The sequence below is a fragment of the Centrocercus urophasianus genome, unplaced genomic scaffold, assembly GCF_019232065.1.
Source record: "Centrocercus urophasianus isolate 14NV4802_14NV808 unplaced genomic scaffold, USGS_Curo_1.0 seq_13, whole genome shotgun sequence".
Classification (NCBI taxonomy): domain Eukaryota; kingdom Metazoa; phylum Chordata; class Aves; order Galliformes; family Phasianidae; genus Centrocercus; species Centrocercus urophasianus.
Window position 1 is genome coordinate 13,567,443 of NW_024884475.1, and position 25,864 is coordinate 13,593,306.

Sequence of the window (25,864 nt, forward strand, 5' to 3'; positions counted from 1 at the left end):
CAGAGCTACTCTGTGCACTGAGAAGTACTTTGGTTTGTTATTAGTGCTGATGAGATTTTTGCTGATGTTTGAAAGCTAGCATTCAGTATAACAGCTGTCCTTTGTAAGAGCTGCAGTATTACATACAACCTTTAGTAAATGAGATAAAAATAACCATTTCTAAAAGACAGGTGTTGTAACACACCTAATTTTTAGGTATGCCCTTTCAAATTTGGTTCAGAGCCTTTTGTTGGATGCCTAACCTTCCTGCAATGCATCTGGACAATCTGAGGTGCTGTTGTATGCACTGTCTGGAGCTGTGTGAGGCTGGAGCATCTAAACTACACCTATTTAAAGCTAGAAACTAGAAACACAAAGAACAGCTTCAGGGAAGCTCCAGCTGTTTCAGACTCTGTCACAGCCTTTCTTTCTTTGCAGTAATTGAAGGGCTTTCTCTGTGTATGTGGTAAGGAGAATCACAATTTGAACACTTGTGAAATAAGTTGCAGACTTCATTTTTGTCTGCTGAAGTGAGTTAAAATGAATGATTTGCAGTATCCCTTTAATTGGTTCCATGGACAGAGAGGAATTTGGAGAAGGAAAATTGATGATGCATAGAGACTCACATTTGAGAAAATCAGTGTTGTAGTCACTGCAGTAACACCTGTCCTTTGTGAAAAGAAAAAAAAAGCAGCAACATTTTTACCATCAACCATCTTGAGACTGAACATTTCTAGATAAAAATGATTTTAACTAGCTTTCCTCTTTTTAAATGGTGGATACTTTCCACGTCACTTAATGTGTACTTAATGTTTACAGATTTCATTATTTAAATTAATGAAATGAACCAAAGGAAAGCTGATTTATGTTTTTATAAATTATATATAATGATCTGTTTCAGCTCAAGCTGTTAAAAGGATTTTTTTACAAGCGCTCTGAAAAGTAAAGATGCTTTGGAATGGTGTTACTTGAGTATGTCTTTAATTGACAATTCAATCTTAGATTCTTTTTGTAGCAGGTGTCCAAGTGTGAGAGTTTTAGAGTGTTTTTCACCATTAAGGGCTATCTCCTTTATAGTTCTAATGCATTTTTAAATGGCTATTGAGACTTACTAGTGTAATTGCAATCCTGTCCATGGCAGGGGACTGGATCTTTAGGGCCCCTTACAACGTAAGCCGTTCTATGATTCTGTGATAATTCACTATTCGATCACTGCGTCAAGAGGCTTTCTACCACTCGGAGATGCTTAAGGCTGATGGTGCTTTTAAGAAAAATATTTTACTTCAAACAGAAGTTATTAGATTTATGAATATAAGAAATTCTGTACTCACGAATATTACGAATACTTACGAATGCCAGACTTGAATGGTCATAATGATCTCTTTCAGCCTTAAAATCTGTAAACATGTGACTTCTCAAAGAATCTAAATAGTGTTTAGGCACCCAAATCTGATGGAATGTAATGGGAATTAGGCACCTACCTCTGTTACTCTGCTCTTGAAAAATTCTGCTATAATTGATGGATTTCTTTAAGTAACAAATAGATAACAAAAAGGCTTCATTACTTCACTTTCCCCATCTGATCGTGTGCGTCAGAACTGTGAAATGCGAACAGCATTTTATTTTACTTGATATCATAAAGTTCATGGTTGCCTATGAAATCTTGCATTGGCTAGGGAGGATATTCATCATTACAGAGTGAAGGATACAAAGATTATGTCTGTATGACATACTTTGAACAAGATCAGGAAGGAAAGGAGGAAGTATAATCTCTATTTTCTTGTTGTAAAGCACCTTTAACTACAAGTGACTGGCCTTCTGCAGAGGTCTCCCTCCACATTCATTTCTCTGAACATGTGTGATAATTGAGTAAATGTGTATGTTAAATACATTTATAAAAACCATATAAAAACTGTATTTATAAATATATATCTAATTAAATATATATAATGTGTATAGTTAGGCCACTTCTGATGGGTATAATACAAACACGGTATTTTAATAAATACAGAAGAATATTTCTGATTTAATCTAGATTGAACCTAAAAGAATATCTCATTGTTCACTTCGTACTAAAAGCATGGTTCATTGGGATTGTTCTCAGAAACAATAATTTCGGGAGCCAGCAATATGTATGTATGTATGTAAAATACTGAACTTTCATGAATCTAGAAAGAATATGTTCACAGGAGCATCATATTTTTAGTGAGTGGGGAAGCAGTCTGACAAGAGCCTGTCATCTGTAGTAGATCCACTGTGGTCATGGTCCTAAGCCATGGATAAAAATCATAAAAAATAGCATGCTTTGCAAAACCCTACATTTTGGTATCAGTGTTCACATTTATTGCAGTAGTGCCTTCGGAGTGGGATTCAAGAAGGAGATTTCTGCAGTCAAGTGGCAAAAAATCCATGTCCAAACTAGTTTGCAGTCCAAATGGACAAAAGAGATAAGTACTAGGAGAGAAGGGGTTTGCCATACAAGTGAAGTAAATATTGTGAAAATTTCAAATACAATTATTTTCCCGTTTTCTCTGGTGTCACTGTTTTGCCTATGCAAAGAACACGCAGAAGATAAACAGATACCTTTGGTGCATCACTGTCATTTCTCTGTATAAAATACTGCAGCAAGTATTCTTCTAAGCTGAATTGCATTGTGGCTTTTTTTTTTTTTTTAGGATTTTAATAACCCTTCTGTGTTTATTCCTAAAATTGCTGCTATTTTAACATGCTTAAAGAGAAGTAGTTGCAGAAGAGGAGAAAAATTGCTAAGGCTTTGTGCCAGAAGATGCTTGCTAAAATGTATTTCCATATTACTCTTTGAGAGGGAATGTGCCAGCGTGCTCATTGCTGTGGATGTGATGCACTCACATTTTCCCTCTTACTCCAGTTTTATTTGTGGAAGGGAATGGGAAAAATAAAGGAGTACAAGGGGTTAGATGGGGACTTGGTGACGCTACTTGTAATGCTATGTGGGAGTCTCTTTGGCCAAGAATCAGAAAAGATTCTTATTTGCTGCAGCAGTGGCCAAGCTGTGTGTCTTGAAAGTGCCTGACTTCAGATGGTAACAAGTCCGAAGTTGGACTTGCATGCAGCATCCCCTAGTAGGACAACTAATCAGATCCTCCATAGAAGGATATATTCTGTGGATGTTATTTTCGTGTGGGAAAGGAGGATTTAGGTGTTTCTCTTTTGTTAGTTGAAACTCGGCTTTTTTGTTCTGGGTTACAATAGAAAGCAAAAGATTATTGTAATTAATTGTAATGCTTTCAGATGAAGGAAAATAAATTCAAAAGAATATTCTATGCAAGTTGGTTAGAAACATACTGAATATTATGTAAGAAAGATCTGTTCTAAGGGGGGAAATGAAGAAGATGCTTTCAGAATTCCATAAGCAATCCACTGAATTCCTAGTGGGAAGGGATGGAGAGAACAAAAATGTATTCTCGCTAAATGCAAAGGGGAAGTATCAGCATGTAAGGGTTTAATAATGTGGAAATGGAACAGTGAATGACATGCACGAGTCATTGAGCTCATGAGGCTGCATGACTATCAGTGTCTCAGCAGCAAAGTTGCATTTTAGGAGAAATCTAAGCATGAAGTCCCAGTAAAATCAAAACAGTAATGCAGGAACACAGTAATCTTCGTTTGTGAGTGTCATTGTAAGGTGTTTTGCAGTAATCTATTTGGATATTTAACTACAGTACTGCAGTGATTGAAGTCATCTTTCTCAGATTGCATATCTGAGAAACAGGAATTGAGAATACTTTGTAGAAGTGAAACTGAAAAACTGCACATAACTCAGTAGCTTTTGTATTAGTAATCCGTCTGTTTTTAGGTTCTTAACCTCCAGGCTGAGCAGCAATCAGGACAGAGGCAGTAGCTATAATGCACGATCTCTTTAAGAATCTTGCAAAACTCAAAAGTTAGGCAAACCTAGGATTTCCTTGCAGTCCGTCAGAAATTGCTGCATTGCCTTTGTGTAGTGTTTTTGGTACAATGCTGTTTCTTGTGACTTGTGCCCTGATTTTGTTTGCCACCACAAGGAGCCTTTTGTTTCAAACAAAACCTTGCGGTTAATTTTCTGCTAGGTCCTTTCATGAAAAAGGAAGGTCATAGCATTTGCATTGTCACTGAAAGGACTGTACAAACTGTTCCGTGGACCAGGATGTTTCTGTGATTAATGCAATGCTTGCTACATGGTTTTTAAAGCAATATATTCCGTTTTATAGTTTCAGTACCCTTTGTGTTATTTAGACACTTGTATAAGATACAAAAAGCATTCGTGGAGATTAACTATAAATGTACCATATTTTATGTTTCTGTAATTAACGTGAAGTTCAGATCAAGTATAAAGGCACACTGAATACTTAACGTTTGTGCAACATTGCTGTATTTCAAACTATAATTCTCGTAGCTACTTCTGATATCAGTTTGGTAGTGAAACAGAATTATATTTAAGAGAGACTTTAATTTATTGGAGTCTTTTCTGCAGTTACTGACGGCAAATCGCGGTGCAGATTTTTATTTTTCGCTCACCCACATAGTTTTAGTATGATAAATATTTTAATATGTGGGCATAACAGAGTTGTTTGACATTTGACAATTTGTCCTTTGTTTACATGCAGCAAGGAGTTATGGGCGAAGACGAGGTAACTCACTTCTGTTTGTTACAGTGCAATTAATTCTGACGGAGCTGTTACTGATCCTTACGATTAATTAATCCAGATGTTTTATTATAAATGCTTGTCTGCATGTTTCCTTAATATGGGGAAATTGGCGGGTGCGAGGGAAGAAGGGGTGGATTGTTTGGATCATTGACCTCTTCTTAAATTTTGAATTACAAATCCTTTAATCAGTTAAAACACTGTGGCTCTAATCATAATTTTGTTCGTGCTAATGGTAACTGCTTCCAGTTTTTGCCTCCTTTAAAAGCATATGGTTTGCTAATTGTCCTAACTTGTCTTCATTTGCTTCTGTGTAAGTGATTGTGTAGAGTGAATCTTGACAGCATTTCATAGGCTTGGTAAGAAATCTAATGGATGATCCTTTGGAAACCATGAATACCTTGTAGTGTAAGTCAGCTTATGTGCACTGACTGTAGAAAAACAGTACTGGTTCAACTATATGAGGATGTCACCTGTGGTTGTTATGAAAACTTGCAGCAAAAGCACCAAGATTTTTGATAACTTTCAGTCTTCACGGTATACACTGAATTTGTCTGTTTCGATCTCTGTGTTCGTAACAAGTTGGTTGTTAGCCCCATTTTAGAGAGGAGTGATGTCAACCATGATCGATGCCTGTAATAGCACCATAGTGTTCTGACAATTTGTGTCAGATTCCATATAATTATTTTCACTGCCATGGAACAAAAATAAACAAGTGTTTAAAGGGCTTATCCTTCCAGTTCAGAGTCCTTGGGAGAGATTTGAAAGCCTGGGAAGTTGCTTTTTACTGTCTTCAGATGAAAGGCATTTAAAAGTGAAAAGAAGGAAGAAATAAGTATTTGGGATCAAATAGTGCACTGCTCTGAATGTGTTAATGCATTGTCTCCACTGTCATCCTAGCTCTCTGAGGAGCTACACTGCTTTTGGGAAACCTTTCCCCACATTAAAGTTAAACTGATCTCAGTGATACTGCTTCAAAAACGCTTTCTCGTGGTTTAATTTGTAATGGGAGCCAGACCTTAAATTCTCCTTGTCATGAGATTTTTACTCTGGTCTGTGAGAAGAATAAATCCGTCTGATGATTATTGTTCAGTAGGGATTTTTCTTCCTAAATATTTGGCATACTTTAAGTCAGAAATGGAGCTATCTAAAATGATTTTGGAGAAAAATGAAAACGTAACTTTTGTCATCTGAAGAGATATTGATCCTTACTTGTGTGTGTGGTTTTTGTTTGCTTGTTTCAGAAAAAAAGCTTAAATGCTTCTGTGGCAGCAGTCTAACCAGCACTTACTAAATTAGAGTCGGCATATTTTTACATCATTTAAATATTGTAATCCTCTTTTCTTGATTGGTAACCAAATATTACCATTCTTTCATAGACATAAGACCTGATCGTTCCTATTAGTCTTCATAGCTGAAACAAACATCCACATTACGCAGCTGCTGCAGTCTTTTCTTTTTTGGGGTTGTCATAGCATGATCCTACTCTTTTTCTGTCTAAATAGGTCATTTACAAGAAGAGTCTTCCTAGCTGCTGCTTCCAGCTGTGATTGTCCATTGCTTTCTGACTTTTCTGCCCCATCAGCGCAAGCTCCTTGCTTCCATTTCTAAAGGCTCTCTGCTGTTCCTGTCATCTATGTTCTAAATGAATGCATCCTTATGGTGGCAAGTGTGGATGCCATCACTTGCTTCCCACAAGTCATATTTTCACTTACATCACCGTTTTTAGAATGACGGAGCCTGCTATGACTTACTGTGTTTGCTGCATTCCACTCTATCGGATTGTCACTGCAGGCATAAACATGAAATGCCACCATAAGGAGTTTGTAGTTACTGTCTTTATTAGTCAGTACTGTCCAGTGATCCTGCTTCTGTTTTATGATCCTCTTAACAATTACATTTAGTTGATTTCTAGCACATTTGTGTTTTCATTCAGTGTTTCTGATGCGCTGTATTTTCATAGTGGACTCAGGTATCCATGTAGGGCCACAAGGCTTTACAACAGAATTTCTGCAGGTGTTTCTAAGGGGCTTTTCTGAGATGGGGTGAAAGTTAGACTGCAGCACAGATTGCAGCACAGATTGCAGCTAAGTTACTGCAGACGGCTGTCACAAACCTACTGCTTCTGATTTGCAGTGGGCGAACTAGGAAGAAGTTGGTCAGTTGAGGTGGAAAATGAACTTGCTTCCCAAAAATTTGCCAGGTTGTTTTTTTGGTTGCTGTTTTTCTGTTTTTGGAAAGCAGCTGAATTCCAAAATGACTTAATAATAAATAGTAATAGCTTAAAAGTGAGAAAGAAATAGAAAAATTGCGTGTCAGAATAAATGCTGATGTTGGCGTATTTATTTTGCCTTGCTAAAGTGTTTGGGGTTTTTTTTTGTTTTGTTTTTTTGGTTTTTTTTTTTTTTTTTGGAACTTCTGAACTTGAAACTCTGGTTAATTTTTGTTGCTAACTTAAAGCAGTGAAAGTTTGAATAACTGAAGATGTGTGACTGTCAGGGTCTTTTGCTTTGGAGTTCTCTGAAATTTGCAAACAGGAAAATGGTTATGTATGTGCAAGTGGGTCAGAAACACCATGTTCTGAATCTCCTTTGCCATCTACGTGTCTGTTTTGATTACTTTGCAATTGCAGAGCTGTCCTACGGTGGTCTTGGATGTCACAGTTGCAGTAGCTTTTCAGCTGGAACATTTTTTGTTACGAGGAGGCATGCAACAACAACCCCTGAATAACCTGACTTGCCTTGTCCTCACACAGGATAACTGCAGTTTCACTGCAGGTTGCTATGTGTCAGGAGCCACCCAAAGGCTTCCCTTCACAACTGTCGTAAAATAGAAAGCGAGTGCCAGTCAGCACTGTGACTCGTTCTTCAAGTGTTACACTATGCTCGTTTGTTAAAATTATCTTCTGCTTTCATAGAAGCTGAATCAGCAGAATCGGAATATTCTAAAAGAAAAGAGGCAACATTCCCATTTGACAGGTCCTACTGTGTATATATTGTTTTCCATTTCTGTCTGGTCAATTAAACTGTAATTTTTAGACATGCAATAGTCTTTTGTGTGGTAGAAGCTTTATCTTGAAGCTAAACCAAAGGCAAGCTAATTAAATTCACGTAAGCAGCCCTTAATATGATCTCTTACAAACAAGATTCTTTAGTTGAGAACAAATTGTTATTTTCCTGCTTGGTGCAGCAGAGTAACTACAATACAAGATAGCATGAGGTATTATATTTACAGAGATGTCAGTTTACAGTCTTGAATTTCCCTTTGGAGGTTTTAATACATTTCTCTTTGCCTTAGTTATTCTTTAGCTAACGTGTGCTTTTCTAATATCTTGATATTTTTATTTATTTTCCAGACAGTTATTCTCCCCTTCCCCATTCTAAAATTGCATTACAGTGTTCTGCTGTGAAGTTGTTTTAATATACAAATACTTTTTTTTTTTTTTTCTTTTTAAGGCCGTTCTTCCCTCTTCCCGATAGATGATGGTTTGTTGGATGATGGTCATAATGATCAAGTTGGAGTCTTAAATTCACCTACCTGCTATTCTGGTCATCAGAACGGGGAACGAATTGAGCGTTTTTCTCGGAAAGTGTTTGTTGGAGGTCTTCCACCAGATATTGATGAAGGTGAGCTGTAGGTAGTGAAAATAAATTACCTAGCAAAGTAATGTCCACTCCTTTTGATTTTTAAATGATTTAGTTCTTATTCTGCTTTCAAGAGTTTCATACAATGCCTGGAATTTGTGGTTATGCTTATCTTCCACTGATACGGGGATGCATATTCCTTTCAAATATGTGTTAGCCCTACATACTGTCCTCTATATGAACCCATTTTATCATCTATTCATGGGAAACAATTATTAGTAATTGAATTTCAAATTCTATTTTACCATTACCTGAAAATCTCGAAAGTGGTTTAGAAAGGTTAATGTTGTTCCTGTTACTAAACAGAGAAACTAAGGCAGAGGAAGGTCAAGTGGAAGAGCACAGATGATGCACTGAATACAGAATGTACCATGGAAGCTCAGATTGTTGTGTGATGCAGCTGGAATTGTTTTGTATAAAAGTGCTGATTTGAACTAATCGTACTGTTTAATATTAGGTTTCTCTTGTGCAGATAAATGTAAATTGCATGCTAGATTTGTAGTGTAAACAGAAGTCCCTTTACAAGGTTCAGTGTAATCCTAGAATAACTTGCAAACCAAATAAGCTGCCTGTGATTAATTATCTTTCAGACATGGGAAGACCATACTTTGGTTTCATCTTCATGATGATGCTCCTCTGTCATGTACTAGGGGATTTATTTTAATGTCTCAGCTTTTCTTTTGTGCACTTCAGCATCTAACTCAAATGTGAACTGTCCCTTTTAATACAAATGCCAAACAAAGACACATGGAGATGCTTTTTCTTTCTTTCTTGCCTGCTTATATGCCTTTAGTTGTCCATATCCTTCTGAAATCCCCTGTTACTGAGTAATTGAAAAAATAAAATAAAAATTAAAAAAGCATAAGCATAAAATCACCAGAAGTATTTGTGTAAATGTTAACACTTGGAAGAGGTATCTGTTTATGGCTTTTGTTTGGGAAACTTGGAAACTTTGCTCCTCTATTTCCATGAAACATCAAACTTCGCTATAAACAAAGATCTTTCTTTGATAGTACTTTGTCATTGAGTACTTTTTTATTTAATTTCAACTGTTGCATCTGTTTTCAGATGAAATTACTGCTAGCTTCAGACGATTTGGGCCTTTGGTAGTAGATTGGCCTCACAAAGCAGAAAGCAAGTCCTATTTTCCACCAAAAGGTAAGAGTTGAAAGGTTTTGACCTGTCACTGAGTGCAAATCCTACTTGGGCAAACTGTCTCATCTTCTCCCAAAGGATATGATTTAAAATCCCTGTGAATAGTTAATTGTACAGTTTCAATGCATTTTCAGACAAGGCTCTACACACAGAATCACAGATTGGCCAGGGACCTCAAGGATCATGAAGCTCCAACCCCCCTGCCACAGGCAGGGTCACCAACCTCCCCATTTAATACTAGACCAGGCTGCCCAGGGCCCCATCCAATCTGGCCTTGAACACCTCCAGGGACGAGGCATCCACAGCCTCTCTGGGCAGCCTGTTCCAGCACCTCACCACTCTCTCTGTAAAGACTTTCCCCCTGACATCCAACCTAAATCTCCCCTCCCTCAACTTAAAACCATTTCCCCTTGTCTTGCTGTTATCTACTCTTTCAAAGAGTTGATTCCTCTCCTGTTTTTAGGCTCCCTTTAAGTATTGAAAGGCTGCAATGAGGTCACCCCGCAGCCTTCTCTTCTCCAGGCTGAACAAGCCCAGCTCCCTCAGCCTGTCTTCATAGGGGAGGTGCTCCAGTCCCCTGATCATCTTCGTACTGAGTATTAAACACAGAGTTGTAGTATTCTGCCTGGTTCAGTGCTGGACTTTTGAAGAATCTTCCGTAATTTCATTTCCCAATTATTAGATCAGTGTTATACAACTGTACATGTCATGAATTCAGAGATCTATTGTTTGCATTTCTGATTTCTAAAACTAAAATTCGATCATATTTTTAATCCTAAATCAATTTCTTTTTTAGAGGATTAAGACAGGTTTCAGAAGGATGTTATTTGGGTATATGATCAAAATAATTTTGTCTTTATTCCATTTTTAAGACAGGAGCATTTTTAAGACAGGAGCATCTACTGAAGCATCTATTATTGATGTCTGGTTAAATAGTGATTTTTAACTATTTCTAGTGTTGCTCTTTGATATTCAAAATCTAGGCTAAATTTGTACATTGAGGTAAACTATGTAGCTTATCTGTGTGAGATTGTGTATTTAGTATGTATAAAATAAAAAAAAAAGAGGTTGTTCATTTTGTAGAGAATGCAGCAACTCTTTCCTTCCCTGGACGTGACAGATACAGGCATACTGCCTTTGTTTACCTATTCTCAGTTATTTATCTGACTGACTATGCCATTTTAAAAACAGGCATATTTCCTCAGATATTCATCTAAAGAGCAGGTAAAGGAGTTGAAAGTATTTGAATAGAATTTATGAATACTGTATGGAAATCAAGCCAAAGAGACTTCTTTTTTGATTGTCAGCCTAATAAAAATCTCAGTGTCTTAACAAACTTTGATTATCCTAAGGAGTGCATCTTTGCTTACAATTTACCAAGAGAAATTCCGGAGGAGCTGTTTGAGGGAGAGGCTTAACTCACAGTCTGTATTGAATATGTAGAAGAGGGAAGGTCTAATACATTCTTTACTGGAAGAAATGAGTTCTGGTGTTAATTTCTAAGGAGACAGACCTGGCTCAGAATGTAAATATCTCAAGTATGTATTTTGAGACTTTGCAGTTGGAAAATTTGTAAGTACTGTAGTGAAAATAACAGTAATAATGAGTCTGTATTGAAAGCAGAGAATATAGATAAAAGAACTCTAGTCAGTTGATTTAATTAATTCGGAACACACTTAGATACCTAGTGTTAAGTTGGTTAACTGATCTTTACATGAACTTTAATAACACTGTATAGTCAAACTGTTTGTTTACTACAACATTCATCATTGTTTTATAGTGTGACAGCAGCCTGCAATAGTCTCACACATTTAAAATACGGCATAGGTTTCTATTTGTAGATAGTCTGGAAATACAATTTTCTATTAACTGTTGAATACTTCTGTGTTTATATGTAATCTGGTTCTTTCACTGCACCAGAGAAGACATATGATTACTATAGGCTGTGATAGAAATTTTTCTTACTATATTTCAGTGTTACGCACTTGTGCAGGCAGGAACAGAGTATATATGTTTAATAAGATACCTAAAACTGCTAAACATAGGCTAAATACAAAGAAAGGTTTGAGATTAATGGACAGTTACCAATGTAAGCACCATATAATAGCACAGGGAGTTCATTTTATTTTTAATTTCTAATCTTTGCTGTCTAGTTTACTACTTTGCATGGAAATAATTTAGTATCTATCTGTTTTTGTCCAGTCTTGTTAGAGACTTGAAATAGTATTACTTCCAAAGACATCTCGGAGTTATCCATTTCTGGGCTGTTCTATATGTTAGTTTTCAGCATGTTGAAGACATACAGCCTGTTTTGTTGCTTGTTTGGTGTCTTTTTGTTTTGTTTTGTTATCTTTTGTTACTGCTTTAATACTTTTGTTCAGTTTTCCAGGCTGTGCTTCCTTCCAGGCTCTCTGCTTACAGATAGTCCTGAGGGAAGGCCAAGTTATAAGAAGTATTTCCTTACTTGAAGAAATACTGATCTGTCAAGGCTGACTGCCTCCTGAAAAACACCAACTGCCTTTTATTTGCTAATTACATTTTGTGTTGGTTCACCACAAAATGAGGCCTGAAGATAGCAGAAATTTTAAACACTTCACACTGATCTTAGAAGGAACCTCAGTTATGAAGCAGAAAAAGAATTATTCTGTTGAGATCAAAGTACAGTCAGTAAGTGATCTGCCAGCTGTAATGGGGAATTCCTTCCTTTCTATCTTGTCACTGCTTATCATAACTCCTGTTATTAGTTAGTTGGCACACACGTTCAAAGCGACTGCTGAGGTGAGAAATCCATTCTGATGATAATGAAGCTCACAAAGAGATGGTGCAGTGAGGATATGCTGATCCAGAGAGCCTTTCAAAGGAGGACCAGTTGTTTGTATGTTCTGTACTATTTATAGTCTGTATAAAACAGAGGATAATCTGTTTAAACAAGACAGTGTCTCCAGCTTTTTCTAATTATCTGTGTATTTCTTTTGCTTTCTGTCCCAGTAGTCATGCAGTAGCTTCATTTATTCAAGGTTATTAACTGCTAATTTACAACTGACTGAAAAAATTGTGTTGAAAACGTTCTGTTTCTAGTTCAAGGAGCAAAACCATAGGTCCATTGGTTAACTTGTTACCAGCCCATTCGAGCTCCTTGGAGCTCGGACTGAACTCTGGATTCAGGCAAATAACTGTAGGTGTCTTCATGTGTGATTAGCATCTAAGCTTCCTTTAATTAATGGGAACCTTGCCAATAGAGTCACTGGAGTACAAAGGGCTATTCAGGTCGCTGCAGTGTAAGCTTATTGTGCTTGATTCATTTCTCCAAACCAAGAATATCAAGATTTACCCAGGGATGGCAAACGTGGTACAGTGCCTACTGAAGCCCCACACCACCCTGGAAAAGCAGCTGAAGGTTAGGCAAAGTACTGCAGAGGGTGAATCGTGCAAGGCATCTCTGTGTTGTGCTTGTCAGCCGAGTAACTGCCCGGACACCACTGACAACATTAACTAGATCTCTGCTGACCACAGAGCTTAAACCCAATCAAGAATATTTCCACAGAAATAGAAATATGGAAATAGGGTTCGCTTGGGTCTCAAGGTGAATCCTGCACCACCTTCCTTTCATTCAAAAGTGCCTTAGTTAATATCTGCATTGCAGTTGTGCCAGCTTGTACATTCTCACTTAAAGAGTAATTTTGAGTTGATTCTCAGTAAAAGGTGACTGATTGAAAGATTTATGTATCCTCCCCAAATGTGAATTATTCCCATTATTGAATGTAGATCCATTGTCAGTAGTTTACACTTGTTTGGGTTTTTTAGCTCTCCTCTGGGGAAGACTGTTAGAACAGTAGGGGACCCAACCATAAAAGAAAACACAGCTCTGTCAGCTGATGCAGAATATCCATGCTGGCCTATACTGATTTTCTTTACCTCTCTTCTAAGTCACTGGTGATAGAAGTTAATTGGAGTCAAATAGAATTTACAGCTGCTTTCAGATTTCTGTATGGAGCTATGTGTTAACAGAAGTTTCTTGTCTTCTTTTGTGAAGTTCCATATTGTAGAATAAAGAAATTATGCCTGGCCAGAAATTCATATTAGCCACCTCTTCTGTGTAGTAAATTAAAAAAAAAATGAAAGCACTGATTCTGTATATAGGTTTTGGATTGGGTTTTGTTTGTTTGTTTGTTTGCTTGGATTCTTACAACAGTTTCATTTAGTTATATACATCTATATACATATATGTATGTGTGTGAATATATATATATTTAGTAATATAATTTTAGTTTTATATATGTATTTAATGTAATTATATATATATATATATATATATAAATATATATAAAAGATTCTTGAAGTATTGTTTGTACTCAGAGTAACAATAATTATAACCAGTGCAGCGTTTTTAGATATCAGGGAATGTAGTTTTGTTGTCAGTTATGATCTCCAGAAGATTTTCTTTTTCTTTGAGATAATTCTGTGGTAACGATATTACCAAAATCCCTCATCAGTTCCCTTTGAAAACAGCAGTATTTATAACCATTGCAGTATAATGCAGAGTAATTTAATCAACAAGTAAATGCTAGCAGGGGTTACCTAAACTTTATCCTCCACAGAAGGCATAAATGCTGATACATGTGAACAATAAATTTTTATGAGATTGTTCCATCTAACATTTTTCACTTATGGAAACCATACAAACTTGGGTTGCCTTTTGGCAAGCAGTATCTGATCGTGACATGCTGCTGCCCGTGTACGTATGACCCAAAGGTATGAAGCATCTTCCTTCAGAGAATCCTATTAGAGCAGCTTTTCTTTGCCCTTATGAACAGACTTGCGCTGCTGTTGGGTACAGAGCTGTTACAGTGACGTTACAGATGTGGTACACAAGAAAAACAAGAAACTAGTGAATTAAACTGTTCTGTGGTACAATAAAGTACTCTTCACAATACCTCCCTTCCATGTTTCACAGATACTACGTATACTTTGTATTACACGTAGTAATTGTAGTTTGGTATCGTTATAAAATCCTTCTCATCACACCTATGTGCAGTTACCAACAGCAGCTAACTACCTGTGCAGTCAATAACAGTCCACAATAGTTCATGAATTATAGAGGATAAAAATAATCCAACAGAGACATATCTTAAGAAAACAGAAAAGCATGAGAATCAAGTTTGTACATACAGTTGTCGGCATCTGATTGCTGGAGGAAGAAAAGCCCAAGCTTATATCTAAACTGAGTATCTAAGATGGTAAATTCCTTTCTGCTTAATGAATAGAAAGCCTGGATCCTTATGTAACTGTGGTGTTCTTTGTAGCAGTTTGGCTAATGTATAATTGGTTTGTGCAAGGATACGTACCATAATGCAAAGCAAGTAAAGAAGGATTGTATCCAGACTATGGGAAGGGATTGGCCTGTCTGTAAAATGTTGGATCTGAAACATATTATGTTCTACAGTCACCTTTCTTCACCAAGAGAGCTAGTTATTTTCTTCCAGACTAGGCTTGGGGAGCAAACTAAAATACCTTTGAAGTCATTAAAGCACTAGAGCTATGGAGCAAAACTTCAGCCAGATGGATTTGCTAACCTCACGTTTTCCATGTTTTCAAAAGTACAGCTAAGTTCATGACACAGGCCTCTCTGTTGCTTAAAATTAAATGGGATGAACCCAGACATGAGTTAAGTTCTTCAGATAGTGTTGAGAAGGCAGTGGTGGTATATAATTCTGATTTTGCTTTCCTTGTTTTTATTTTAGATTGGTAGAATATATTTGGTACCTAGTTGTTCCCTCATCTAGTTCCTATTGGAATTGTCTATTTCTTCACAAGGCTCCTGCTAAGCATATTAATAGCTGCAGACATACAGGTCATAGATGATGTGGGGACGCCGATTCTATTTATGTGCCAGGAGCCATATGCCAGTAACACTGATTTGCGTTAGGATACAAATTGATGAAATATCAGCTTCCAGCAAACCTTTTTACGTAATTCTGGCTGTGACTGTATGTCACCCATTTAGCCCTCACCTCAGGTAATCAAGTTTTTGCACTCCTGCCATTCTTGTATTGAGATCTCCATTCAAACTGGACTGTGTGCACCTGGCTTCTGTGCAGGGGAAGACAGTTATGTGGTTCTAGTCTCTCTTATCCGTGCTGGTCTGCACATGCCCTGGTTCATTGAGTTTTACGTGGCTTATATGTGAATTTTAAACTGCAAAGTAAATACTGAAAGATATCCCCCTTAAACAAGGCTTTTGAGTCTAAGTAATTACTAATTAAGTTTAATTTGAACAGAATTTTCATTGCTGAACGGTATTTTTAATAACACTGGATTTCAGCAGGAAATGCCTTAGCCAAAGCTCAAAGATTCCCTACAGACTTTTTTAATAAACTGAGTAAGATTTACATGAAAGTAGAATATGCACAGTTGTGTCCTTCGGAGGGAGCTGTGACAGGACCATAGTGTGAGGGATGTGAGAGGATGTGAGATCAGGTACAAGTTATTAGAAAAAACAGCATAGAACTTTACAGCTTTTTATTTAAATCCTGCTTTTGGTCCCATGGATCTAAAATCATTTGCATTTGTTTCTCTGATCTTACGTTTTGCTTAAAACATTGATTCTTTAGTGCTCTTTGAGATGCACCCTATTCTGTTAACACCCTGATGACCTACACTGTTTGCAGTATGGGGATTGCCAGTGAGTGAGTAGTACCTCTCCAAAAAGCAGTATCATTTGCAAAAGGCTTGGTGGAGCAGCCGTATTCCCTCTTGCCAACCTCACTCTAGAGCAGGTGCTTCAGTCCTTATTTTTTCACTTTATGTGAATATTCTACACTTGCTAGTAATGTGAGGAAGAAATGGGGATTTATGTCCTTTTACAGCCTACTTCAGAATGCATCCAAATTGTGGTATGGGGTGCGTGTAAAGTAACAAGTTCTGTATATATCATATGGTAACCATTACAGCATTCTATTGTGTGAGGTTCCTTGCTTGTCTGTTTTTACTGTAGCATTAAGTAAGCTTTTTGATTCCTATTTTTATAGTGTTTGGGAGGCTTGCTGGGTCACTTATGTAACAGAGTACTTTGATCTAATCTCTAGAATAGAGATTAGTCCTCTGTGCCAAGTCGGATTTTCATTGTATAATGTCTGCAGCTACCTCTGAGTTGTGCTCAGTCTGTACTTAAAATATATGATAGAGCAGACAGGTTTGCTTTTATTTGATTATTAGTCTCTTTGGTGTGTTTTCTTCTTTTTTTTCAAGGATAGAAGTATTTGCCCTCAGTTGTATTGATCACAGCAGATTAGCACACAGATGAAGAACACGACTAATAACAAAGAGTTGATTTGACTTTCTTCTACATTTCAAGTAAACACATTTGTATGGAGAAGACAATTAAAGTGAATATAAGTATAAAAAAATTAACTGTTTTATTTTCTTCTTCGCTCTAGGTTATGCATTCCTCTTATTCCAAGAAGAGAGTTCTGTCCAGGCACTGATTGATGCCTGTATTGAAGAAGATGGAAAGCTCTATCTATGTGTTTCCAGTCCTACTATCAAGGACAAGCCAGTAAGTAAACAGTAGATGGCCTGCAGGCTATAGCTGCCATCTGTCTAAAGCTGCATTTGAAATGATGATGATGAAAATAATCAACAGCAAACTACCATTGGCAGCTCTCAACATCTGGAACAATCAGATGATTTTAAAACCACTGAGGTTTGAATTAATAGGATTAAAACGGAACATCAAGACACGCAAAGCTAATAGAGTTATGACTACTGTTGGTTTATATGGGCTGATAAGTATGTATTTAGAACGCAGTGAAACAGAAACCAGCATGTCATTTTCTTCCCCTTTTTAATAGGTTCAGATCCGTCCCTGGAATCTAAGTGATAGTGATTTTGTGATGGATGGTTCCCAGCCGCTTGATCCTCGGAAAACAATTTTTGTTGGAGGAGTCCCTAGACCATTAAGAGCTGGTGAGCATAAATTACGTCTCTCTTTAAAAGTGGGAGATTATTAGAAATCATTTTTTAATCATGCATAATTGTATACAGGTATGTATGGATAGTTGTAGGTGTTCATGGAATCATATGAATCATAAAGCTGCTTGAGCTGAAAGCAATCTTAAGGATCAGCTAGCTCCATCTCTCCTGCCCTGGATAGGATTGCCTCCCACGTGATCAGGTTGCCCATGGCACCATCCAAGTTTGCCTTGGAGCACCTCCAGAGATGGCACATCCATGGGCTATCTGGCAGCCTGTTCCAGTGCCTCACCACCCTCTGGGTAAAGAATTTCTTCCTAACATCTGACCCAAATCCCCCCTTAGTTTAAAGTTGTTTCCCCTAGTCTTGTCACTATCAGACCATGCAAAATTGATCTCATTCTGGTTTATAAGCTCTTTTGAAGTACAGGAAGGCCACAAAGAGGTCTCCCGTGAGATTGGATTGCCCCAGCCAAGGTGCAGCACCTCACACGTGGCCTTATTGAACCTAATTCAGTTCACTTGGGCCCACTCTTCAAGCTTGTCCAGGTCTCTTTGGATGGCATCCCTTCCGTCTGTTGTATCAACTGCACCACTGAACTTAGTGTCACTTGCTGGGGGTGCAAGTGTCCACTTTCTAGGTCATGGATATTGGTGTTTAAGAGCACTGGTTCCAGGATGGACCCTGTGGTTATATCACTCATCACCAGCCTCCACCTAGATGTAAAGCAGTTGACTAAAACTATCTGGCTGCAAATCTTAGGGATTGGAAGGGACTTTTGGGGATCATCTAGTCCAACCCTTGCTAAAGCAGGTTTCCATGAGTAGGTTACACAGGTAGGTTTTTGATGAGAGCTTGCGAGTGTGACAGACCTTGCAAATGAAGCAAGAAGGCCTTGTCAGCAGGCTCCCCTTGATCAGGAAGCCTGCAGAAGACCTCACTACCAGATGTCCTTTATTTGTCTGATGCCTAATTTTAATCCACAAGTTCTCAGCCTGATCATCACTGTTTCTTAAAGGCAGCTCTTAATCTGTGCACTTCTTAACATAGAGGAGAGCTCCCCTGCCCATCCTGCCCTGTCTCTCTCTTCTAAAAAGCTCAATTGCATTGTTCCAGGTGTGCAGTTCATCCCACATTTCTGATAACAGTCAGAGCATAATCTTCCAATTATGACATGGCTTCCAGCTCCTGCTTATTTCCCATGCTGCATGAATTGGTATAGAGATGGTACAGCTATGCAATGGGTTGCATTACCTTCTTAGAGGAGCCCTCTCAAATTCCTTTGGGAGGAAGCTGAGGTTTTTCACTGCTGCTTCTTAAAATTCTACAACCTTTCTATGTCACTCGCAAGTACGTCGTCTTCCCTCATCAAATATAGTTTAAAGCTCTGCTAATCAGTCCAGCCAGCTTGCTGCTTGAGAAAAATACTCATCTATTCTTACGTTTCTCTGGTAATTGCCTTCTTCTGCTTTTGGCAGATCACAAATCACTGTTCACCTCTGAGACACACTGGACACTATTACAACGTCTAAGGCTGTAGAAAGTACTTTCATCTTACTAGTAAAACTGCTGTTTCTTGTTTTTAAAGTAGTGCTGTGGCCTCTGCTATGCTCCATGAGTGGAGCTCTTTTTGTATTGTTACTGTACATCAGCTACTTTTCTATTGCTGGCTGGTTACTGTGGACAACATGGATGAGGAGAAATGCGGGTAGTAAGTATGATTAGAGGAAAATGGGAAGAAATTCAGACAGCTGACACAGTCTGTATGATACAGTGCTATATGAGATTGCAGGACACTTTTTCAGCTCTTGTTGGAATGCATGGAGGAAAATTTCAATGTTTTTGTAGCTGTGAAATGGTCGATCTGCAGCCAGGACAGTCTGCTTTGTGAGACAGATTGCAGTAGCCTTTTACAGCGTTGTACAGTGCCCTTCTAGTAAGTGAGTTGATGTGAAGCATTACGTACAGCATTTCAAATCCAGATTTCTCTTAGAAAGTCCCAGGACTTCATTAGTCTTCCACTGTTTGTGCTAAATTATATCATTACAGTAAGGGTAAGTATCATTACATTAGGGTAAGATGAGCTTTCATATGGAAGACACAGGAGAAACAGGAAGTGATAGAGCAAATTTAGGGTATACAGCATATAAAGCTTTTCTATCTTGGACCTACAATTATCAGGCTTTTTTGTTACTTTTAAGAAGACGTTTAACTGCATTACTCTGTAATACTTTGTAAATGAGCGTTCCAACTGCAGGTTAATTTTCTCCAAATTCTGTCTTGATACTCCAGATTACTTGGCCAAGGATCTGTGATAAATGTATTGCATACTGTCTTATACTTTGCTTTAAAATCTTCTGCGTATGTGAAAATGAAACCTATATGGCATTGTGAAATAAGAATCATGCCTTCAAAAAAGCAGTAAAACTTTATCACACTTTTCAGACAACTATTGAAAATCAATGTCTGCTGACACCTTTATGTCTTGAGGCAGGGGATGTTTGTTTTGAAAAAAGATATATTCCACCTCAGTGAATTGCTCAATTGAATTCAGTATAAAATGTTACTAAAGGCTTGCTAAAATATTTATTGTGAAATTGGAGAATATTGATTCTATTAACTTGAGTTTTTATATAGTGCCATACTGTAGAGATGATCAAGCTCTGCATGCCTGGTGAAAAGATGCTACCTACATCTTGAAATTCAAGTTGGATGTAGAGCAATTGTACAGATAGAGAACATGTACCAAGGAATTCGGGGCACGTGGATTCTATGCAGCTTGCATTCCATCCTGCCCCAGAAGTCATGTGTTATCCTTTACAGAAAACTGCCCTTGAATTTCAGTTCCAGGTTACTAAGGACTGCAAGGACTTGCACTCCATTGTTCCCTGGGTGTATGTGGCTGCAGTGCGAAAGATGTCTGCTGACTATTTCACAACTTAATCCTGCATGTTGTGATTTTTTTTTAGTTACATAAGTTGTTGGAGAATTAATTACTGAAATTAACTTTTCTGGATTTTTTGAGTTTGTAGAGTGAGAACAGTTCAAGTGAACTTTGTTTTGTTTCCTAATAGTGGAATTGGCAATGATCATGGACCGTCTGTATGGTGGAGTTTGTTACGCAGGAATTGATACTGACCCTGAGCTGAAATACCCAAAAGGTGCTGGACGTGTTGCTTTTTCCAATCAGCAGAGTTACATTGCTGCCATCAGTGCTCGGTTCGTTCAACTTCAGCATGGCGATATAGATAAACGAGTAAGTTACACAGAAGGAGTTCATCTGGGTGGGTTTTCTTAGATATGTGGGAGCAGTGATTTGTAACACAGTTTCTTAGGATGCATAACTTTGTGTTCTGATCCGCTTTTGTGCCACCTCTGACATTTCTTCTGATATTTCCCTAGCTCCACAGGTTCCAGGAGTTAAACTCTGAATGCCCCTGAAACAACGAGCATTCCACAAAGCAGCAGTTTGTTCCTTGGGCATATGTTAGACCATATGTTCTTTCCATTCTGGAATTCCTGGTTTTGTTGAAATTTTTTTCACCTTTGTTCTAATGAAAGCAAATATTGTAATAATTCCTGTGTCATTCATGAGAAGCTCTGTTATTTATTGGTTTCAGAATAGGTCCAATTTTCTGCTGCCTTTCACTTCAACCGTGATTGTCAGTGCTTTGGAAAATCAACTGTACTTAACCTTAACTCATCCTTTCTCTTCAGAGAGAACCTGATCCTGCATATTTACCAGTGTACCTTTCTGGTTGCTGTAGATGATTTTTGCTAGCTAAAGCAAGGCTAACTTTTCAGAAGACAAGTCTACTTCATTGCTCTCACTGAGAAGTATGAGAGTAGCAAAGAAAACAGACGTCTAAATTAGATCAGTTTGAAGTTGACTAGCTCTGATGTCAAGAGTTGTAGATGCAGGCAGTGTTACTAATAGGTGCTCTGGGTTGGTTTTTGTTACGGGTTTTTTTTTTTAACGTCCTGGAGGAGAAATGAGTAAGTAGTTCAAGGTCCAGTCTCCTCTGCAGATCAAAGGCATTGCAGAAAGAAATTGGTACAGTTAACTGAAGGCCATAGCAGGTGCTTCTCTCCTTTCAAATAGGCCAAGCAATACAGGCTTACGTGTCTCTCAGATACCAGTTGCCTGGGGAGCTGAAATCCCCAGAGTCCTTTCCAGGAGATGAGTGGGAATGAATGTGGGTGGTGAACTAGGCTTCACATCCAGTCCTTACAGCTACATTTTGCTGGTGACATTGCTGTTCCTGTGACTTGCAGCTGACTTTGGCTAGAACCTCTGACTTTCCTCTAGTTACATAACAGGAAAAATGCCCGTGCTGATAGCTCACTGGAAATCTCAGGGGCCGTTTGGATGCTGAGCAGGCTTCTGAAATGACAGTGCTTGCTCTTTGCAGAGGTGACTGGACTTTTTTTTATATTGTGTAACTCTGAAAAACTTAAAGAGATAAGAGAGTGAAATTTCAATAAAACAGTGGGCATCTGCTGCAGACCTCTTGGAGCATGGACAGAAAAAAAAAGCAGCACACAGTCTGCCATAAATACCAAAGCTCAGAAGCACAGTGTTTGAGTGATATCCATGAGACTTAATTTACACAATAGCAGTTAAATGATTTCTTCTTGGTCATGTTTGTTAGCTTCCTTGGGTTTGATTTCTTCAAAAACATCTGCTGCTCCCATGATGCTCTGCTTCCAAAACACACTGATGCCAAATCTAAATATTTTAATCAATTTGTTTTTTAACTTTGTCTTGATGGAGAGGGTTTATGATCTGTTCTGTTCATATGCCAGAGGTTTTTAATCTCATTTTTTTAATAACTTCCTCTATATTTAAATTGTGTGTTCAGTCCTGTTATTATTTATATAGTAAAATATAAGGACACAACTGAGTCATTTACATTAATATAAATGCTGATTTTATAAATGTGGAGGACAGTTGTACTTGAGGTGCTGCCTTCATCTGAAATACAGATACATGCTGGCCTATTTAGGAATACATTACACGTTTCTGTGCAGTCTTAGCGATTGTTCTGTGCTTCATCTTACTAGTTTTTCTGTTGCCAGTTATAGCCAGTTTCTGTAGGTGTGCTGTCTTTTCACATTTTTTCAGAACCAGTTCTGTGTCTTTTCTTTCATGGTTAAAGTTTGCTGTTCTCCTCTTTATCTGTCTGAGCTGCTGCTGAAAGTATTTATGGCATTTTTAACATATATCTTTTTCTATCTTAGTAGGAAAGCTGGGTGTCACTGTGGCTTTATAGATGCTGTCTGTGACCTTAACTTATTCCTTACCTCTGGAGCTTTCTTCAGTTCTTTTGATACAGATATGTTTAGTTTCTCCAGCAGATGTTTTTCTTCTGCAAAATGCTCTTCATGCTATTCCATCATATAAGACAGATCAGTTCCAAGCATTTCTTTGAAACTCATTTGGAGTTCCATCTCCAAAAATTCTTTAAAATGTTGTTAGCTTTCATATGCCAGCAGCCTCCCTCCACTTCATCTGATACTTCAGTTCCCTGAAATGTTTATTTAATAACGTTTGTAATCTCCTCAATACTTGGTGCATCAACGTACCAGAGCATGAAATTCATGGTATTTCATGCTTTCAGTAATGTTGGACCACAACCAGAATTACTGCATATAGTTGCTGTTTATTGGAAAGCCCAGGTGTAACTTACGCTGATGCAGGTCGTTGCAGGGAAGAAATCAGTGGCGTTCATACGGAATGTACGCTGTTGGAAGAAAGAAGCGTACTGTGTTTCAAATGTGTCTGTGTTTGACCACTCAAGTGTGCTTTTTCTGAAACTAAGAAAATCTATATTGTTGTTTTTTGGGTTTTTTGTTTGTTTGTTTGTTTGTTTTTTTGCAAATCATTGGGTGTTTGGTAGCTTTACAGAATCATAGAATGGCCTGGGATGAGAAAGATCTCAAGGATCATCTAGTTTTGACCCCTCTGCTGTGTGCAGGTTCGCCTACCACCAGAGCAGGCTGCCCAGAGCCACATCCAGCCTGGCTGTTATTTTGTAGCTCTGGAAATAACATGCAAAAACGTCATTTTATTCTGGAGATCTGAGTATTCCAAACATACACTGTTTGAGTGTGATACATGACGTCACTGTCTGCGTGTAGGATTCTTCTCAAGTAACAGTAAATATCAGGGGAAAAAAAAGTTGGGTTGTAGGATAAATTGGAATAATTGTTTTTGCCAACAGAAGTTTTGAAAATACTGACTTTAAAAAAAATTCAGGAAAGGAAGACAACAATACATTCCTTAATGATGGTGTCAATTCATTTTGTGCTTTATTGTGAAGTTCTTCCTGTCTGAGTGCAGTCTGTAACAGTTCAGTGATGCAGAGACATTGTGCAAATGTACCACTGGAATCCTGCCACTTTTCCACTCTGGCAGTCAGAGCAGTTTGGGAGAAAGAAGCTGTGTAACACAGGTGTTTCTAGCAGGCTGCAGATTAGCAGAACGATCTTTTAAAAATACATTCAGGATCATATTGAACACAAATTCCTGTGCAACTCAAAGCCAAAAAATAAAAAGAAATTAAATAAAGGAAAGTAATACGTGACCCAGATCAGAAACTCCTAATTTGGTCGTATTTTAGAAATTTGGAGTGAAGTTATGGGAGTTAAGACTACCAACAGAAGTAATCGAGCCTGCAGAAAGTGCTTCTAATTGGCAAAGAAAGGTAGTACATGCAGAGACTTCTTGCTCAGGTATAAACGGTTACATTCCTGTTTGTGTGTTATTTGCTAAGCAGTACAAAACTGGGTATCATGTTGGGGTGTATTGGGGAGCTGGTGAGACTTCTTTAGAGAGCTTTGGGACCAGTGGTTTATTTTCTACACGTGCTTTGGTTTTGTCACTTGCCAAGGGTATCTTTCCAGAGTAAGTTAATTGGAGGTTCTGATGTAGCCATTAGCTACATACTTAATGCACTTCTGAAGATCTGTGTTGAATTGCTTTTTGTATGGATAGACTGGGAGCTGGTAAATGGCAAACAGCAATAAAAAGCTGCGAATTGGGTAGAGACCTAAACCTGTGTGATGTCAGACTGCTGCTTTTTCCGGAAGAGAGAAGACCTGAACACGCTCGCTATCTTTTCAGTGGGCACAGTAGGTGTTAACTGGAGCTCTTTGTGTCTCACTCCAACAGGTGGAGGTAAAGCCATATGTGTTGGATGACCAGATGTGTGACGAATGCCAGGGCGCACGATGCGGTGGAAAGTTTGCTCCTTTCTTCTGTGCCAATGTCACTTGCCTGCAGTATTACTGTGAGTTTTGTTGGGCAAATATCCACTCCCGTGCAGGACGTGAATTCCATAAGCCATTGGTAAAGGAGGGGGCTGACCGCCCGCGTCAGATCCACTTCCGCTGGAATTAAACATGGTGAACCAGCATCTACATAAGGAAAGAAGGGTGCATGTGGCTTACTGTGTTTGAAGATACTGACATGCAGAAGAAATAAGTGCATTCTTCTGCTTTTCACCCCAGCTATCAATACATGCATCTTTATCAGCAGCCAAAACACTACAAGCCTCTTGTTTTTCACCAAAACCCTACATCTCAGGCTTACTAATTTTTGTGATATTTTCATGTTAAAATAAAATGTTTTTTTGTATTTTCTCCAAGTTATTTTTATATGTAAAGTTAAAACTAGATATGAGAATGTTTTTGCGTAGGGGCACACAGTCTGCTGCTATATTTAGTGGGTGAAGCGTGCACTTATTTCTAAACATGGGTTTTTAACTTCAAGATCTGCCCCAGTAATTTACCAAAGGTAGCAAAATAGTGAAGATGGAATATGTCTGCTACAAAAAGCTTATTTTTATTGTTGTTGCTATTTTCAGTGTATACATAAACTAAAAATTAGGGTTGATTTTTTGCTCTCCATTTTGACTTGCAAGAAATAATACCTCAAGATAATCTGATTTATTAGCTATTTTTAAACATTTTTAATCACAAGCTGTATTAGCTTTGCTGCTATATAGGTGTTATGTGTAATGCCACCTATTAATACGGGATTGAAACGTTTAAGACACACTGCATTACAGATTAAATGCAGGCAGCACAATATGGCTTAAACTGCCATAGTTTTAGAATGTGAAAAAATTGCATGTTTACTTACCTGTATAAACCATATGCATGCACTAGAACTATTAATTAACAAGAGGTGAGTTATTGCAGATGTTCAAAAAAGGCTCTCTTGAAACTAGGTAGCATGAGCAAATTTACAAAATTTGTTACAAAAAACAAACTTGCATGCATTATTGTGACTGAAGTAAAAAGATGTCCTACATGTGTACAATATGCAAATTAGTTTTAGACTAGAAGTGCAGCCATTTTGTGACCTGGTCAGTAGTGGAATTCAATTTTATGCAGACTGGATGTAATATTGTAATCCCTGTGCAATTTTGTGACGTGTGCTTCTA

At 37.9% G+C, this 25,864-nt stretch overlaps 1 protein-coding gene across 2 annotated transcripts in view; it reads left to right on the forward strand.

Moving 5' to 3' along the window:
* Positions 1–25,864, forward strand: part of CPEB2 (cytoplasmic polyadenylation element binding protein 2) — a 52,863-nt gene that overhangs the window by 24,303 nt on the left and 2,696 nt on the right. The window contains exons 5-11 of one of the 2 annotated variants that reach the window (XM_042812497.1): positions 4,605–4,628; positions 8,099–8,269; positions 9,356–9,445; positions 16,879–16,997; positions 17,293–17,407; positions 20,489–20,670; positions 24,589–25,864. The exon at positions 24,589–25,864 is cut by the window's right edge and continues 2,696 nt beyond it. In XM_042812497.1, the coding sequence (XP_042668431.1) occupies positions 4,605–4,628; positions 8,099–8,269; positions 9,356–9,445; positions 16,879–16,997; positions 17,293–17,407; positions 20,489–20,670; positions 24,589–24,816 (929 nt within the window). In that variant the 3' untranslated portion in view covers positions 24,817–25,864. The remainder of the gene's footprint in view (positions 1–4,604; positions 4,629–8,098; positions 8,270–9,355; positions 9,446–16,878; positions 16,998–17,292; positions 17,408–20,488; positions 20,671–24,588) is intronic. The other variant, XM_042812498.1, reaches the window with a different exon arrangement.